The sequence below is a fragment of the Mauremys reevesii genome, linkage group 9 (assembly GCF_016161935.1).
Source record: "Mauremys reevesii isolate NIE-2019 linkage group 9, ASM1616193v1, whole genome shotgun sequence".
Classification (NCBI taxonomy): domain Eukaryota; kingdom Metazoa; phylum Chordata; order Testudines; family Geoemydidae; genus Mauremys; species Mauremys reevesii.
In genome coordinates, this window is record NC_052631.1 from 57,535,158 (window position 1) to 57,551,181 (window position 16,024).

A 16,024-nucleotide genomic window follows, 5' to 3' on the forward strand; every position below is an offset into this window, starting at 1 on the left:
GAGGTCATGCCAACTTCCCACGTGACACAAGTGCCATGACACAGGAACATGGCATGGCCACGGGTGACACAGGAATCACAGCACTGGAATGTGGCCCTGCCAGGCGAGGCTGACTCCACGGAGCCCACATGTAACCCCGGGGGGTGGGGGGAGACCCGCGCTCCTTTGTACAGGGAGCAGGCGGCAGCGCTCTCCGTGGTCGGGGTCCTTCCGCAGTCAGGAGACCTCCCCTCCCCCCCGCTTACAGCTGCTCTGTCCGGAGCCCGCGCTCTCTATGGCTAGGAGGTGCCACGCCGCTCTGTCCGGAAACCGCATATTCTATGGTTAGGAGGCCTCCTTCCACCCTCCAGTACCGCTCTGGCAGCAGCTCTCGATGGTTCGCAGGCTCCTCTCCAGGGCGGGTCCCCGCGGGAGGCGGGGTGGAGCCCTCGTCAGGAGGGACCGTCTGTGCTTCGGGGCTGCCTGGCAGGTGACTTGAAAGTGCAGGGTGGCCGGAGCGGGGGGGCTGGGGCTGTGTAGGGGAGCTGGGGTGGCCGGAGGGGGCTGTGTTTGGGGGGAGCTGGGGCTGGCCGGAGGGGGGCTGTGTAGTGGGGGAGATGGGGCTGGCCGGAGGGGGGCTGTGTAGGGGTGCTGGGGTGGCCGGAGGGGGCTGTGTAGGGGGTGCTGGGGTGGCCGGAGGGGGCTGTGTAGGGGTGCTGGGGTGGCCGGAGGGGGCTGTGTTTGGGGGAGCTGGGGTGGCCGGAGGGGGCTGTGTTTGGGGGAGCTGGGTGTGGCTGGAGGGGGGTTGCATTTGGGGGGAGCTGGAGGGGGGCTGTGTATAGGGGGGTGGCCAGAGGGGGATTGTGTATGGTTGGATCTGGGGGTGGCTGCGGGGTGGGGGCTGTGTTTGGGGAGAGATCCCAGAGGAAAGCAATAAAAATGTCAGGTTTTCTAAACCTATTATCATGAGGAAAGGTTTAAAAAAAAAAACCTGGGCATATTTTGTCTTGAAAAAAGACTGATAAGTATTCAGATATATTAATGCGGGGGTTCTCAAACTGGGGGTCGTGGGTTATTACATGGGGCATCACAGGCTGTCAGCCCCAATCCCAAACCCCACTTTGCTTCCAGCATTTATAATGGTAAATATATTTAGAAGTGTTTTTAATTTATAAGGGGGGTTTATACTGAGAAGCTTGCTATGTGAAAGGTGTCACCAGTGCAAAAGTTTGAGAACCACTGTATTAATGATTGTTATGAAAAGGGCGGTGATCAATTATTCTTCATGTCCACTGAAGGGTCACATCTGGGTGGGGAAATTGTATGCAGGGCCATGACTGTAGGGTTGGAGCAGGGGGTTGGGGTGCAGGAGGGAGTGCTGGGTGTGGGGGGTGGGGCTCAGGGCAGGGGGTTGGAGTGCGGGGAGGTATGGAGTGCAGGAGGGGCTCAGGACAGGGGTGCAGCAGGGAGTTAGGGGTGTGGGGTGCAGAAGGGGTTTGGAATGCGGGCTCCGGCCAGCGCCGCTTACCTCGAGCAGCTCTGGGGTGGCACTGGCACACAGCGGGGCTAAGGCAGACTCCCTGCCTGCCCTGGCCCTGCGCCACTCCCAGAAGTGGCCAGTATGTCCAGCAGTGGATCCTGGGGGTGGAATGGGGCAGGCGGCTCCGCTGTGCGCTGTCCTCGCCTATGGGTACCATTGGCCATGGGTCAATTTTCCTGTGTAGACAAGTCCTTAGTGAACTCTAAAGTAAATTGTATAAATGGGCCAGCAAAATTCTAAGGTCATCAGGATTTGTAAATATCTTATTCTTGTTTTTATCTTTTATTAGTAGGGAGATTTTCTTTCAGTTTATCCAGAACTTGCTAATGCCTCTTTTGGGTTCTTTTCTTATTAGTTGGTTTCCTTCCCCTTGCTCATCAAGGCCTGTTTAGTTGCATGATTACCTTACTACTGGCTCATCAAGGATGCATAAGTTGCTTCTGTTGCCTCATTCATGTGCTACAACTCTATTCTTCTCCTATGCATAGTTTTAACTTCCTAGTATATAATAGTAGCAAAGAATCCTGTGGCACCTTATAGACTAACAGACGTTTTGCAGCATGAGCTTTCGTGGGTGAATACCCACTTCTTCGGCTTGCATCCGAAGAAGTGGGTATTCACCCACGAAAGCTCATGCTGCAAAACGTCTGTTAGTCTATAAGGTGCCACAGGATTCTTTGCTACTTCTACAGAACCAGACTAACATGGCTACCCCTCTGATAGTATATAATAGTAGCTGAGCATTCATGGAGATGAGAATAGCTCCCATCAAATGTCAATTTCATTCCTCACTGCTTGCCACCTTAACAGTACTCTAGGATCAGGTAGACGTCTTCATCTGAAAATTCAGTTGCTTGTGAATCTCATTTTCCGTTCTTCCTGCTTCACTAATGTTACAGGTAGGGTGATTTCAGGTACGAGGGCAACTGTATCTCCTTTGTGTTTCAGAACTCTCAAATCTTTTACATATGTTAACTGAGCAGTCTCTGTAAACTCAGGACCCTTCCTTCCTTTTTTTAATAGTTACAATTTGGATGTCTTTGGACAATTATAGGAGCAGTTCCAGGCATCTCCAAAGATACATCTGGAGTTTTTGGTGTATAGCAAGAGCCACATAAATGTATTAAAAATTGGCTGAGCAATATGCTTACAGATAGTGATTTGAGCTGTTTAGCTTCTGAGCAGTTAAATGCAATTAATCTGTCTGTCTAAGCTGTTTTCAAATGTTAAATGTCCAGCTGCACAGCCATGATTGAATCCAGGCCACTTTGCCCTGCTAAGTGCATAAAACTGGGTCTGCGAGCTCTGGATGTGGCAGTCAAAGCCCCTCCTGTTTCTTGACAATATTTTCTCCCTCATAAGCAAACAGATCTACCTTTTTTTGAAAAAAAAACTTCATACACAAACCTCAGGAGGCTTCTGAGCAATGGGGAAGCATATGGTTCAAAGGGGTTATTTTAACAGCGTTCATGATGAGATTCATGTGCAAATCTCTCAAATTCAGGTACCTTTTGGACATTGAATTGTGAATTACACTAGTCCTGTCTTACCTTTGAGTTTTGTCTCAAGTTTTAGATATCCTCTACAAATCTTGCTGTTAAGCAGCCCCCATTGAAAAGTGGGTCTAGAAGTCTAGCAGGTTTTGGTGCCACTAAAACCTGATCCACTTCAGATATAGGATATAAGTCTTTGAAATGAAGCCCACTGTGTTCATAAGAGTTGGGAAGCAATTTAACAATTCCTAATTTAAAAGCTGAGGTCAGATAACATGCATCTGAAGAAGTGGGTGAATGCTTATGGTCCAATACATCTGTTAGTCTGTAAGGTGCCACAGGACTCTTTGTTGCTTAATGTTATCTGTGTTGTTTGCTAATTTAAAGGCTGATGTCAGATAACAATGCCCTTCTTTTTTAATCCTGTTTGGTTTTGTTATCAATTCTTCCAGCTATCTTAACCATAAATCTCTTGTTTGTGCTTCACTCTTTTCAGCTTTCATGTTTCTGAGGCCCAGCTCTCTGTCCCTGGGCTTCCGCTGAAAACAAAAACTCTACTACTTTTCTCTTTGAAATCATATCTTCTCCCATTACTTTGTTTGCTGGTGAAGTAAACATACTTCACAGTAATCGAATTTGCACTGAGCACTCCCACAGCCTGGTAAATAGGAAGTAAGGAACAAGAGGCAGCAAGACCCATCCCATTTACATGTGATTTACTCTTGAACTACTTGGCATACAGTGTTAGGTCAGGTCTACGCTAGAAACTTTTTGCCAGTATAGTAATGTGAATATGGGGTGGGTTTTTACAACATTTCTATACCAACAAAAGCCCTAGTGTAGATGCAGTTATGCTGGCAAAAAACTACTCTTGTTGGTATAGCATATTTCATTGGCGGAACCAGTGTAATCTATACCAGCAAAAACTGCAACTATGCTAGGAGAGTTTGCCAGTATAACTATCCTGGCAAATGTTTTTTAGTGTAGACTAGGCCTACATTTCTTTGCTCTACGTTTCATTCACCTCTCCTATATGGGAACTTGATAAATGAATTGAACGTTAGCTTGGTTTCATTCTAGTGTCTGTAAATACCTCTATATGTAACTTTGTACAACAGTGCTGGATGAATTATGTTAGATATCCTGATATACCACACATGGCACCAGTACACTTTTAAGTAATGGACAAGCACCAGTGTTATGAGGCTTTTGTAAATACTCTTTGTATGTCCCTCTCTTATAAGGGATGAAGGGAGTTGAAAGATACAGAAAATGTGAGCGTGAAAAATCTGTCTTATTAGCTGGCAGCATTCTTCCTCAGATTTAGGGTTTAGGGTTCCTCAGGGTTTAGCCTAGAAGGTCGAGGGTAGGAGGATGGGAGAGGAAAATGTTGAAGGATGGATTAGCACATGTACCTGCACAAACAAGAGGAGAATTTTTAAGATGATTTGGATGTGAAAAGCAACTTCTGAGTTTCTAGGCAAAAGTGCATATTGCTAATATGGATCAGAAAGGCGTCTGATTTCAGAATTATTGCAGACCAACAGCTTTTAGTTGCGTCAACGAATGAGATCATGTCACTTACACATCTGATTTCAGATAGTGTCAATTGTAGCAGGGAAGAAAAGATTCCCCTTGAAAGAGTTCATTCTATATAGTTGGGAGGGGGAAAATATTTACAGTAAACCAAATGTGTTCAGAATCCAAATGAGCCATCACCTCTTCATTAATGAGCAAGAGATGGAATAGTAAGGGTTAGCTTTTTTCAACATTTCCGTGGAATGATACAAAACCGCCTTCGGGGTATAGATATTTGCTCATTATATTTGTTCTTGTTCTCATTTTCAGTGTATTCCCATATTTTGTATAGCCCTCTCTCTCAGAAAAATTACACATCTTAATTCCTCTTCTTATTCTAGTGCTTACACATGTCCATTCCTATTTAGGTGTGTGCGTGCCCCGAGCACAGCTGTCAGAATTTTTTCTTCTAGTGGTATCTGTCAACTCAGCTTTAGAACCCCCTTGTGCCGCACACTCATAGTGTCAGTAAAAGGGGCCCCTGCCGATCCCTCACTCCTTGGTTCCTTCTTACACCCATAACGACTGTTTAGAACTCCCCTTTCTTTGCCTTGGCAAAAAAGTTTTTGGTGGTTGTTCTTAATTGGCTATTTGTGTATAGTTATCTATAGTTAGTTGTAGTGTTTTAAAATTAGTAGTTTTAGTAGATTCTTAGCAAGGTAAGGCTAGCAGGGCACCTCTCCGTGTCTGGAGAGGAGGTCCCGACCCCTTGCACCAGGGCATGCCTCGGTCCCCAGGGTTTAAGGCGTGCTCCTGTGGGAAGCCTATGCCCAACTGTGACCCACGCTTGAGTTGTCTCAAGTGCTTGGGAAAAGGCCATAGAAAAGACCTCTGACAGATTTGTCAGGAATTCAAACCCAGAACATAGAAGGACCAGGCAGCGAGACTTAAAGTCCTCCTTATGAAGGCCACGCTGAGACCCACCTCGGAACCGAGATCAGACTCGGCGCTGAGCACATCAGCATCTGTGCAGAGTGCACTGCCAACTGCTAGAGGCCCGCAGCACCACTCTCCAAAGAAGAGGCACTGCAGGCCCCACAACAAGAAGAGGCACTGCGACAACCAGACCCAATGACCATGCCAGTGCCACAGCCTCTGCAAAAGGAGCCGCACTCCAGCCAGCACTGCACCAAACAATTCATGGTCCCTTCAGTGCCAAAGGTGTAAGCGGCAGCCAGGGATCTTTTGACTCTGCCAGTACCAGGATCCCCTGGCAGCACCAGGAAACGGTGAGGTTTCCACCATTGAGAGACTGGTGCCAAGACCCTTCTCTAGAAGGAAACCACCTCTGATTGCCTCCCCTCCAGCTTCACGGCACCATTCACCAGCACCAGGAGGGTCGGCAATGCTGTGGGGACCACACTTTGTACGCCTCTTCTTTCCCAGGGTCAGATTCAGGCACCTATTCCAAGTACCAACAGAACTGTCGGCGCTACAGCCACCGCTCCCCATGACCATCGGTGGCTTCTGGAGCTACAGTGGCGATGATGGTGCAGAACACCTGGCCTATGGGCCCATGGGGGCTGAATCCCATGCAGTGACCATTCTGGAACGCATGGGCTTCCCCCAGGCCAAGGCACCAGTTTGCGGAGCTCTTTCTTGGTCCAGTTGGAGACTGTGGCACCACAGCGATGAGAGACACTGGAACCAACCAGTACCAAGGGAGGAGCTGCACAGACCCTGATGTGCAGCCCGGTTCCGTAACTGGTACTGAATAGTAGGCTCTGGCATCCTGAGTAGAGGAGGCGATGGAAGAAAGAACAGCTTTTCATGCCTCTTCCTCTGTGACGTTCCTCTCTGGTGTTATGGGGACCGGTGATCTGCTAGGTCACTCCAATCCTTGGCTCTGGGAGCCAGCCTTACCCTGCACTTCTGTGAGAACCCCCACTCCTGGGCTGTTCACAGACAGCCTCTGGCATGTAAGCTGCTCCAAGCTACTTGTAACTGAATGACACTAGCCAATATCTCTGGTCCCAGACACAACCCTAGGAACCTCTGTCTTGCAGTGTCCAGTTATACCCGCTGGACGCTGCAAGCTTATATGAGTTGTTCAATTTAACAAAGAAATTGATATGTACCAGGCTTGTTCTCCCAAGGGGAGCCTCTGACACACTTCAAACCAAATTCACTGCTTCAGGTAGAATAAACAAACAGATTTATTAACTATAAAGATAGATTTTAAGTGATTATAAGTCAAAGCATAACAAGTCAGATTTGGTCCAATGAAATAAAAGCAAAACGCATTTTAAGCTGATCTTAACACTTTCAATGCCCTTACAAACTTAAATGCGTCTCACCACAGGCTGGCTGGTTGCTCTTCAGTCACACTCTCCCTTTTGATCAGTGCTTCAGTCACTTGGTGTGGTGTCTGTAGCTGTAGGTGGAAGAGAGAGGAAGAGCATGGCAAACATCTGTTCCTTTTCTCATGTTCTTTCCTCCCCCTTGGCTTTGCGCCCCCTCCCCACCCCCTTTCAGAGTCAAGTGAGCATTACTGAGTCTCTCCAAGCAAGGTTGAGCAATTCACCAGGTGTGGCCTCATGCAGGTGAGTCATTGCATTGTAGCTCCCTTGCTGGACAACAGATGTTGATGGGTTGTTTGATACCCCGCCTGGGCATTGCTTACTTTCCTTGCTGTTGCCTCTGGGGAGCTAATATCTGGCCGATTTCCTCCAACTTACAGCGTGTTTTAGTGGCAGCCATACTACACGATTCTCATAACTTCATATGCATTAATGATATACATATATGGATAGAGAATGACTTTCAGCAGATCATAACCTTTCCCCTGATACCTTACAAGGCATGCTTTATATGTAAGATCACGATTATATGAAAATGAAGAATATGGGGGTTACAGCACGCTCCCCCAAGGTATAGAAGTCATATCCTCCTCTTCACTGGATGACAATCCTATTGCGAAGAGGGCTTCCCCCCCCCATCAAGATGATTTAAGGCCCCCCCCCCCCAAGATTTGCTAAAGTGGGTAGCTATTTTATCAGCGTCAGTGCCTGCAAAAGTCACTCTGCCACTGCGATGAGGCGATAATGAAGCTGATTAAGGTCGTGTGTCAGACACCTGCCTCCCTTCTACCCACAGCCAAGAGAATGGAGCACAAATACTTAATTCCAGCTCAAGGCTGTGAATTCTTACTTTCTCATCCCCCGCTAGGATCTCTCATGGTGGTGGCGGCCAACAAGAGGGACCGGCAAGGACAGATGGGTCATGTGCGGAGACCAGAGGAACCAAAGAAGTTAGACTTACTTGGCAGAAAATAATACTCAATGATGGGGGGCCTCCAACTTTGCATAGTGACCCAGCAAGCACTGCTGGATCGCTATGACTTTAACATGTGGGAGTCAATGGACAGATTTAGAGCGAAACTCCCTCAAGACAACCAGCAGGCGTTTTCAGCTCTGGTGGACGAGGGCAAGACGATTGCCAGGGCTTCCCTGCAAGTGGCTTTGGGTGCTGCCGATTCTGCAGCTAGATTCATGGCCACCTTGGTTACCATCAGAAGGAGCTCTTGGTTCCAAGAAGCTGGCTTTCCTCAGGAGGTCCAGCAGACACTGCAGGACTTGCCCTTTGAAGGTTCTTTGCTCTTTTCAGAGCAACCAGATGCTAGGCTTCACAGCCTTAAAGATTCTAGGGCCACATTAAAATCTCTAGGGCTGCATAACCCGTCTCAGCCTAGAAGGCAATACAGACCCCAGCAGTTAAGCGCTATTATGCCCAGCAGCCTAGCCATGACCAGAGGAGGGGAAGGAGTAGGGGATTCAGTCGCAGACCACCTCCACCGTCCTCTGCCACAGGACCTCAGTTGGGCCCACGCCGCATAGGCAACTTGAGACACTCGTTTTGACAAGGTTCTTGAGGATGACATACCAACCCCTCAATCTCAGGATCTATTCCCCATCTTTTCCAACTGCCTTACCCACTTCCTCGAGGCCTGGAAATGGGTTACTTCCAACCGCTGGGTTTTAAACACCGTAGAATCGAGGTGTGGTTAGATGTTTGGCTGCGTTTGTTCTCCTTGTGTGCTGTCCCAGCTCTGTGCAGACAGTTGACACAGCAGACCTCGAGCAAACTGCTCAAAGACCACAAAATCCATTAAGGTATGAAGATATGACGGTACCTGGCCAGGTTTATTGTCGACAAAGCATGATGCTAGTATCATGCAGACTCTACCGGACCACTAATACGTATATGTCCTTGACAATGGATGCAGCTCAGTCAGTGGTGGAACATTCCATTGCCCCCTAGGTTGGCCAAAGACACTCCCTCTGAGATGCATCTCTATACACCAATACAAACAAGTTACATATTGCCCCTGATATATCAGGGTACCACCCATTGCCTTGTACATGTTGGTTTGATCAAAACATCTCTATCCATCGTGCTGTCATCCTGACCTTATCTTTAGGATGGGTCAGTGTGTTCCTGTTATCTTTGGCTAATGTGCTGGTATCGAGGTGTCCTGGTACCACCCTTCAGGAATGTGCTTGCGTGAGTACTCTGTGCCCAGCATCTCTTAGGAATATGCACTTTTGCAAAATTACCCCTGTGCTTGCCAAATTCTGAGAGCAGGGCCTGCCTCTTGCTCACAACTTGACTATGCTTCAGGAAAGTTTTGACCGTTACTCTAGTTCAGGCCTCTGATACAAGGCCTTACGTTTCAGACCCTCTTCTTACTACATGGAGTATATCCTCCAGTTTCTTTCTACATTCTCCCGTGCGCGACCCCCCTCTTCTCCTCCCTCCTCCCCCCCCGGTTCCCAGTCCCTCTTCAGGGAACCTTCTCACAAGCCTCTGCTAGAGCAGAAGGTGCAATCCCTCCTTTGGATGGGAGCCACGGAAGAGGTTCCAGGTCAGCTAAGGGGAAACGGGTTCTATTCAAGTTACTTCCTGATTCCCAAAGCCAAGGGAGGCCTGAGGCTGAGCCTAGACCTGACCAAACTCAATAGTTACCTCAAAAAGCTAATGTTCTGCATGGTCTCCTTGGCATCCATCATTCAGTTGCTGGATCCAGGGGACTGGTATGCTGCCCTCGATTTGAAAGACTAATATTTTCATATTTCAATATTCCAAGGTCACAAATGATTCCTGAGATTTTGTGGTGAATCGGGGGCATTATCACTTCACTGGCCTCCCGTTTTGGCCTTTCTGTTGCCTGGCAGGTCTTTACCAAATGTATGGCAGTGGTAGCAGTGTTCCTAAGGAAAAGAGGAGTTCATGTCTTCCCGTACCTGGATGACCAGCTCATCAAAGGCCAGTCCCAGCACAAGTACAGTCTGACATTGCCCTTATATAGTCAACCTTCTGGGACTTGGGCCTTGTCATAAACATACAGAAGTCAACTCTAACACCTGTTCAGTTGATAAGAACCCCGATGAACTCTATTCTTTGAACGTTGGCAAAGGTCTGTCTCCCGGAGGAACATTTCCAGGCAATTTACTTGTTCCCTTCAGTCGTACCCCATCACAACAGTCAGACTATTGTCGAAGAAAAACTCAGTTCTCGCTTTCTGTTTGGGTGCAGCAAAATCAAATACTTTATTCTTTCTCTAGTAATTACAATAGAGGGAGAGAGTGTCCTAGGAAACAGGGTTGCCCCTTGTCCCGGACAGGTCTCTCTCAATTAGTAAACAATCACTACAAGCATTTATACCTTTGTTACAGACAATAGCTAGCAATCCTGGAGACAGTAAAAAGAAAACATTTGCATTTGTTTATACATAAGCTTCTTTGCTATCTTATTTGTCTTACTACTAGAAAAAAACAAGACTGCACATTGCAAGGTCGTAATAACTTTCACACAGTTCACTCTGTCTTACATTCTCTTGCTTACATTCTCTAGCCAACTCATGCTAACTTAACTAACATACATTTAAGATCCCTTCAAATCCTTGTTAATTATTAATTGGCTTCCACACTCCCCCCTTTTGTACTTCTAGTACAACAAATATTTCAAATCTCAATTTGCATTAAACCATGGATTTCAGATTCTACATCAACCTTAGGGGTTTTCATGGGATGTAATGACAATGCATGATTAGCATGAACATGAAAAGTATGATTACTACCATTACATTTTTTACAACAACAATAACATAATCCTACACCAACTAACAACACTACAAACAATAACAGTCCCATAGGAATAAAATAATGGGGTTGTCGTACAGTTTTGGTTACAAAGCACAATACATCATACTTAGTACATAAAGTAGACACTCTATAAGCTGTATGAAAGGCATTCTTTTCAGCATGATATATATTCTGAAGCATGTGAATTTGCCCTTGCAAGTCAGAGATTCTGTGAACCTCTGGTAACAATGAAAGCAAATTCTGAAACCGATCAGGCACTACTCTAGTCCAATTAAAATATACCTGAAATCTAAGAGCTACTTGCAACATTCTATCTGCAGGCCAGTAAATGATATGATTGCCTGCAGCAGTGGTAAGATTAATATGTATATCTTGTAATGTGGTGGCATTAACGTACACACAGCTATCATGAGCCTGAAAAAGTGGGTGTCCTGTAAGGGTAGTTCCTTGACCTCTACCCTCCCAGCAAATATTGTCATAAACAGTGACAACTTCCCCTGGCTTCAGTTTCCGTATACACTGAAGCTGTGGTGGTTCTAACGGCCAAAATGTCCATAGATTTCCCAACCCCATCCAAATATCAGCTGTAATCCCAGGAGCACTAACTAAAAATCGATTAGGAGAATCAGGCGGTCTCACTTCCCAGATATCTCGGTGAATCACCCAATCCCACATGCATCCTCCCCATGGACCCGGTAGGATTTGGTATGTGGGAGCCCACACTCCCTTAACCGGTCCATATGCTTGGAAGGAGCACTGTGAACGTCCACACTTCCATCCAGAAAGTCTCCAAGTATGTCTCCATGGCCACAGATCAGATGGTACTCCTGACGTGTCTGTAAGGGCAGTGGGCCAAGCTTGGTGCACTAGATCATTCCGAATGGCCATCAGCTGGTCATTCAGGAAATCCTGGATTTCCGAACATGCTAGATCCCACTGCAATGCCTTCCCAGCCTCAGTGATATTCAGTACCATCTCTCTCAATAAATTCTGGGTCATAGAACTAAGGGCGGAAATGACATGTAACTCACCCACTCCGGTTTGCACTTGGGTTAGCTGTGCCCCAGAAATCAGGCCGGTGGCCTTCTCTAATTGGCCCAATTTCTCATCATGTTCCTGGTTCTTAAAAATATTCCAAACGGCAGCGGCAGAATTGGCCCCATCCCATAAGGATCCGGTCAGATCCCTCTTCTTTCTAGAGGAAATAACCCAGGCCCTCTGTTGTGCTAATTTAATGGCAGCCCCTTGTGAACAATTTGGATATGTAGAGGTGATCTGAAAACTAGATAAAGGCAATGTAAACTTCACAGTCCCTAGTGTAGTGTTAAGTACAGTCCACCGATATTCTGCTACATTTCCCCTCAGCGTAGGTCTATACCACATCTGTTGGTTGTAGACCTTCATATATTTCCAAGAGGCATTAACATTAATAGCATAAGAGGGAGTGTATTGCAGTAAAGTACAGGTCACATTATCAGTCACTGGAATGGTCTCAATACAGGTAAAATTTCCAGTAGCAGAACAAACTCTTTGGGTAGTCATTTGATTATGCACTAATTGGGTAACCAAATAACAATAAGGGCCCCTGTTAGGTAACATAGCACAAATTCCAGGAAGAACCATCATATCTACTTCACTATGGAACCCATCAATTTCATTTATAAATTCTTGGGGCTGATTTGCAGTAATATTATGGATCTCTATTTTCACTGATCCATTTGTTTTCCACTCAATGGTTCTCTCATATGAATTCTGTTGAACTTTAAAAAATAGGGTTTCTGAGCAATATTCTAATAAATCACTAAGATGGGAAGGCCTCGGCCAATGAATTTCATCAGAATATACAATTTTGTTTATATCTGGATAAATTACAGAAGTGATGGCCAGGGTTGAGGGGCTAGTGGGGGTAACCTTTGTGGTAGCAAGGCGCTTTCGGTAGTCATCATCTGAAAGCCAATTAGGGAGGGCAGTACATCCCCAGGGTACTTGTCCATAAGCACAGAGCCCTGCCCCTGGAAGAAATCCAAGCCACCATTCAACCCCACATTCCCAAGCACGCTCCCCACAGTTCCCTCCTTGCCAATGAACGATGCTTCGTTTCTTCCACCAGGGCCAGTTCTTAATGTCTCTCTTAGTCAGGAATCCGTGGACTCTGGAGGTGTCTGCAGAACGAAATTATCTTCTTTTCTTCTCCAAAAACAATTGTGGTTTAGCATGATAAAGGGAAGAGGTCTTTAATGTCAGAATTCCTTCAGAAAAATCCAAAGGCACAGGCACTCCAGGCTCCTTTAAGAGACTTGCCTGGAGCTGGAGCTGTAGGGGGGTTAGTTACGGTACATGCCCCTTGGACACCTGGAGATCTTAGAAACTTGGTGAAAGAATTTCCTAAAATCAGGGAGGAGCCAGTAAAGTTTAGGGAAGAGCTCCAGACAGTGATTCAGTGCTATAATCCATCTTGGGCAGATATTAATCAGCTTTTACGAGCGGTACTGCCAGCTGAAGTTCAGCAACAGCTTATCAGACAGGCAGATTGGCCTGCTGCCGACCCTGGAATTGGGCGTGAATTGACAGAGGCTAGGAACAATCTCTTAACCTCTATTGCAGAAGTTTGTCCTAAGAAAACAGATTGGACGAAAATTGCTAACTGTAAGCAGAACAAAGGGGAATCCCCTGCTGATTATCTTGATAGACTAACAAAGGTCTTTCAACAGCATTCGGGAATTACTAGTCCAGCTGAAAATGCCAGAGAAGCGGTAGGAGCTGCTTTTGTTCAGGGACTCTTACCAAAAGTTCAGCAACCATTAAGAACTATTTGTATTGGCTGGCAAACTAAACCCCTTTCAGAATTGGTGACAGTTGCCAATCATTGTACAGCTTGCATAGAACAGAAGAAAGAAAATAGTGAAACAAAACTTATGGCTTTACAGTTACAAACTTATCAGAACAGGGGTCGTGGGGGAATGAGAAGAGGACGGGGACGAGGTCATGGGCGAGGTATGGGAAGGGGTTCCTCGTATCCAGCCCAGAATCCTGCCCCGACTGGGAGCACTGCATGCCACTTTTGTGGTCAGGAGGGACACTGGAGAAATGAGTGTCCAAATCGATTAGCTCAAAACCCTACTCTGTTCCCAAATCCTGAAGCGCCTGTTTTTTCCCCACAAGAAACTCCTTACTAGGACAGCCTGAGGGAACGTAACTGCATCATGAATCCTTTAATTCCTATTAATCAGGAAGGCCCATATGTTGATTGTAAAATTGCTGGAAAATCTGTTACTTGTCTTGTGGATACGGGAGCCAGTAGATCTGCTTTGAGATCCTCAGAGTTTCCCTCTGTTCCTTTGTCAACTTTGTCTGTTAATGCTGTAGGCATTTCAAACTGTCCTGTTTCGCATCCTGTCACAGTACCCCTTGTGGTTTTTCTTGGCCCTCTTGCTGATAAGCATGCCTTTTTGCTCAGCCCTTCCTCTCCCGTGAATTTGCTGGGAAGGGATCTGTTGTGTAAATTAGGTTGTACCATTTATTGTACACCAGATGGCATATTCTTACAAGTTCCTGATGAGAATACTAACCTGGTGTTGGCCACACTCCATATACCAGAGCCAGCTATATCAAAGACACCTCTCAGCCCTGACCTTGTACATTTGTTATCACAAGTGCCCCCCCATCTCTGGTCTCGTCATGCAAATGAAGTGGGACAGATTAGGACAGCCGAGTTGGTTAAAATTCTTGTTGACCCTGCTAAATCTCGGCCACATGGCTTCCTGAACATATGTAATGCGACACGCGAGGCTGAGACTCGGACCTCTCCAGGCTTGGCTGAGCTCGTTGTACTCCCTGTCCAGGCACCAAATGGACAGGATCCTCACAGTGCCGCCTCAGGCCTTGACTCCCTCAAGTGTTTTGCTGGCTGCAGAGTATTATGCAAGGGAGTACCCTTTGCAAGGCCCCAACCATCTGCACATCTGGTCTCCAATACCTCAGTGCTAGGTTGGGGAGCCTATCTAAGTCATCTCAGAACACAAGGAGGAGCTATGGCTCCATATCAATATCAGGGAACTCAGGGTGGTCTGCCTAGCTTGCCAGACGTTCCTGCCTCATATTACAAACAAGACAGTTTCGGTTCTCACGGACAATACGTCAGCCATATATTACATCAATAGGCAAGGTGGGGCCCGTTCATCCCCTCTGTGTCAGGAGGCAATCAGTCTATGGGATTTCTGCATCACTCATGCAATCAAGCTGTAGGCTTCTTATCTACCAGGAGTACAGAACCACCTCGCAGATCACCTCAGCAGGTTCTTTTCCGCTCACTACAAGTGATCCCTTCACCTAAATGTCACATGGGACCTCTTCCGCCGGTGAGGTTATCTCCAGATAGATCTGTTTGCTAACCGTGCCCACAGGAAGTGTCAACAGTTCTGCTTCCTGAGGAGTCACAGCCCAGGATCCATCACAGATGCCTTCCTGCTGACATGATCTGTGTTATGCCTTTCCGCCCACTCCATTGATTCACAAGATGCTGACAAAGATCAGACAGGATCAGGTCCAAGTCATCCTAATAGCTCCAGCTTGGCCCAGGCAGCACTGGTATACAATGCTAGTTCAACTGTCCGTGGAGACGTCGGTCACACTTCCACTCCACCCAGACCTGATTTCCCAGGACCACAGGCATCTGCTCCACCCAAACCTTGGCTCCTTGCTTCTGAAAGCATGGAGTCTTCATGGCTAAATCCCGATGAGCAAGCCTTTTTGGAGCAGGTCTATAAAGTCCTCCTAGGCAGCAGGAAACCCTCCACAAGGGTGGCTTATTGTACCAAGTGGAAGTGTTTTTCTCCTTTCAGTTTTCACAATGTGGAATGTCACCTCTGGAAACTCTCTTACAACTCGTCTTGGACTATCTTCTATCCCTGAAGGAGCAAGGCTTGGCCCTCTCCTTGATCAAGGTCCACCTGGCAGCCATCTCCACATTCCACCCGAAGATAGGCAATAGATCGGTCTTTCCTCATAAGATGGTAATCTGCTTCCTTAAAGGCCTGAAGAGGGTATTCCATCAAGTGAGGAAGCCAATCCCCCCCATGGGATTTGAATCTTGTCCTTTCAAAATTGATGGGACCACCCTTCGAGCCACTAGCAACATGTTCACTACTTCACCTTTCATGGAAGGTAGCTTTCTTAGTGGCAATCATATTGGCCAGGAGAGTGTCAGAGAGCCAAGCCCTCACTGAAGAACCTTCTTATAGAGTCTTCTTTAAGGACAAGGCGCAGTTACATGCACACCTGAGCTTCCTTCCTAAGGTGGTGTCCCAGTTTCACTGCAACCAACCCATATT

The 16,024-nt window shown here is 46.8% G+C and overlaps 1 protein-coding gene across 6 annotated transcripts in view; it reads left to right on the forward strand.

Moving 5' to 3' along the window:
• The first annotated feature begins 259 nt into the window (after positions 1–259).
• The window catches only part of TMLHE (trimethyllysine hydroxylase, epsilon), a 103,021-nt gene continuing 87,256 nt past the window's right edge, over positions 260–16,024 (forward strand). For 2 of the 6 annotated variants that reach the window (XM_039487710.1, XM_039487707.1), the window contains exon 1: positions 282–469. In XM_039487710.1, coding sequence (XP_039343644.1) covers positions 321–469 — 149 coding nt within the window. In that variant the 5' untranslated portion in view covers positions 282–320. Of the gene's footprint in view, positions 470–16,024 lie in introns of all 6 variants that reach the window. The other 4 variants (XM_039487709.1, XM_039487706.1, XM_039487713.1 and 1 more) reach the window with 4 other exon arrangements.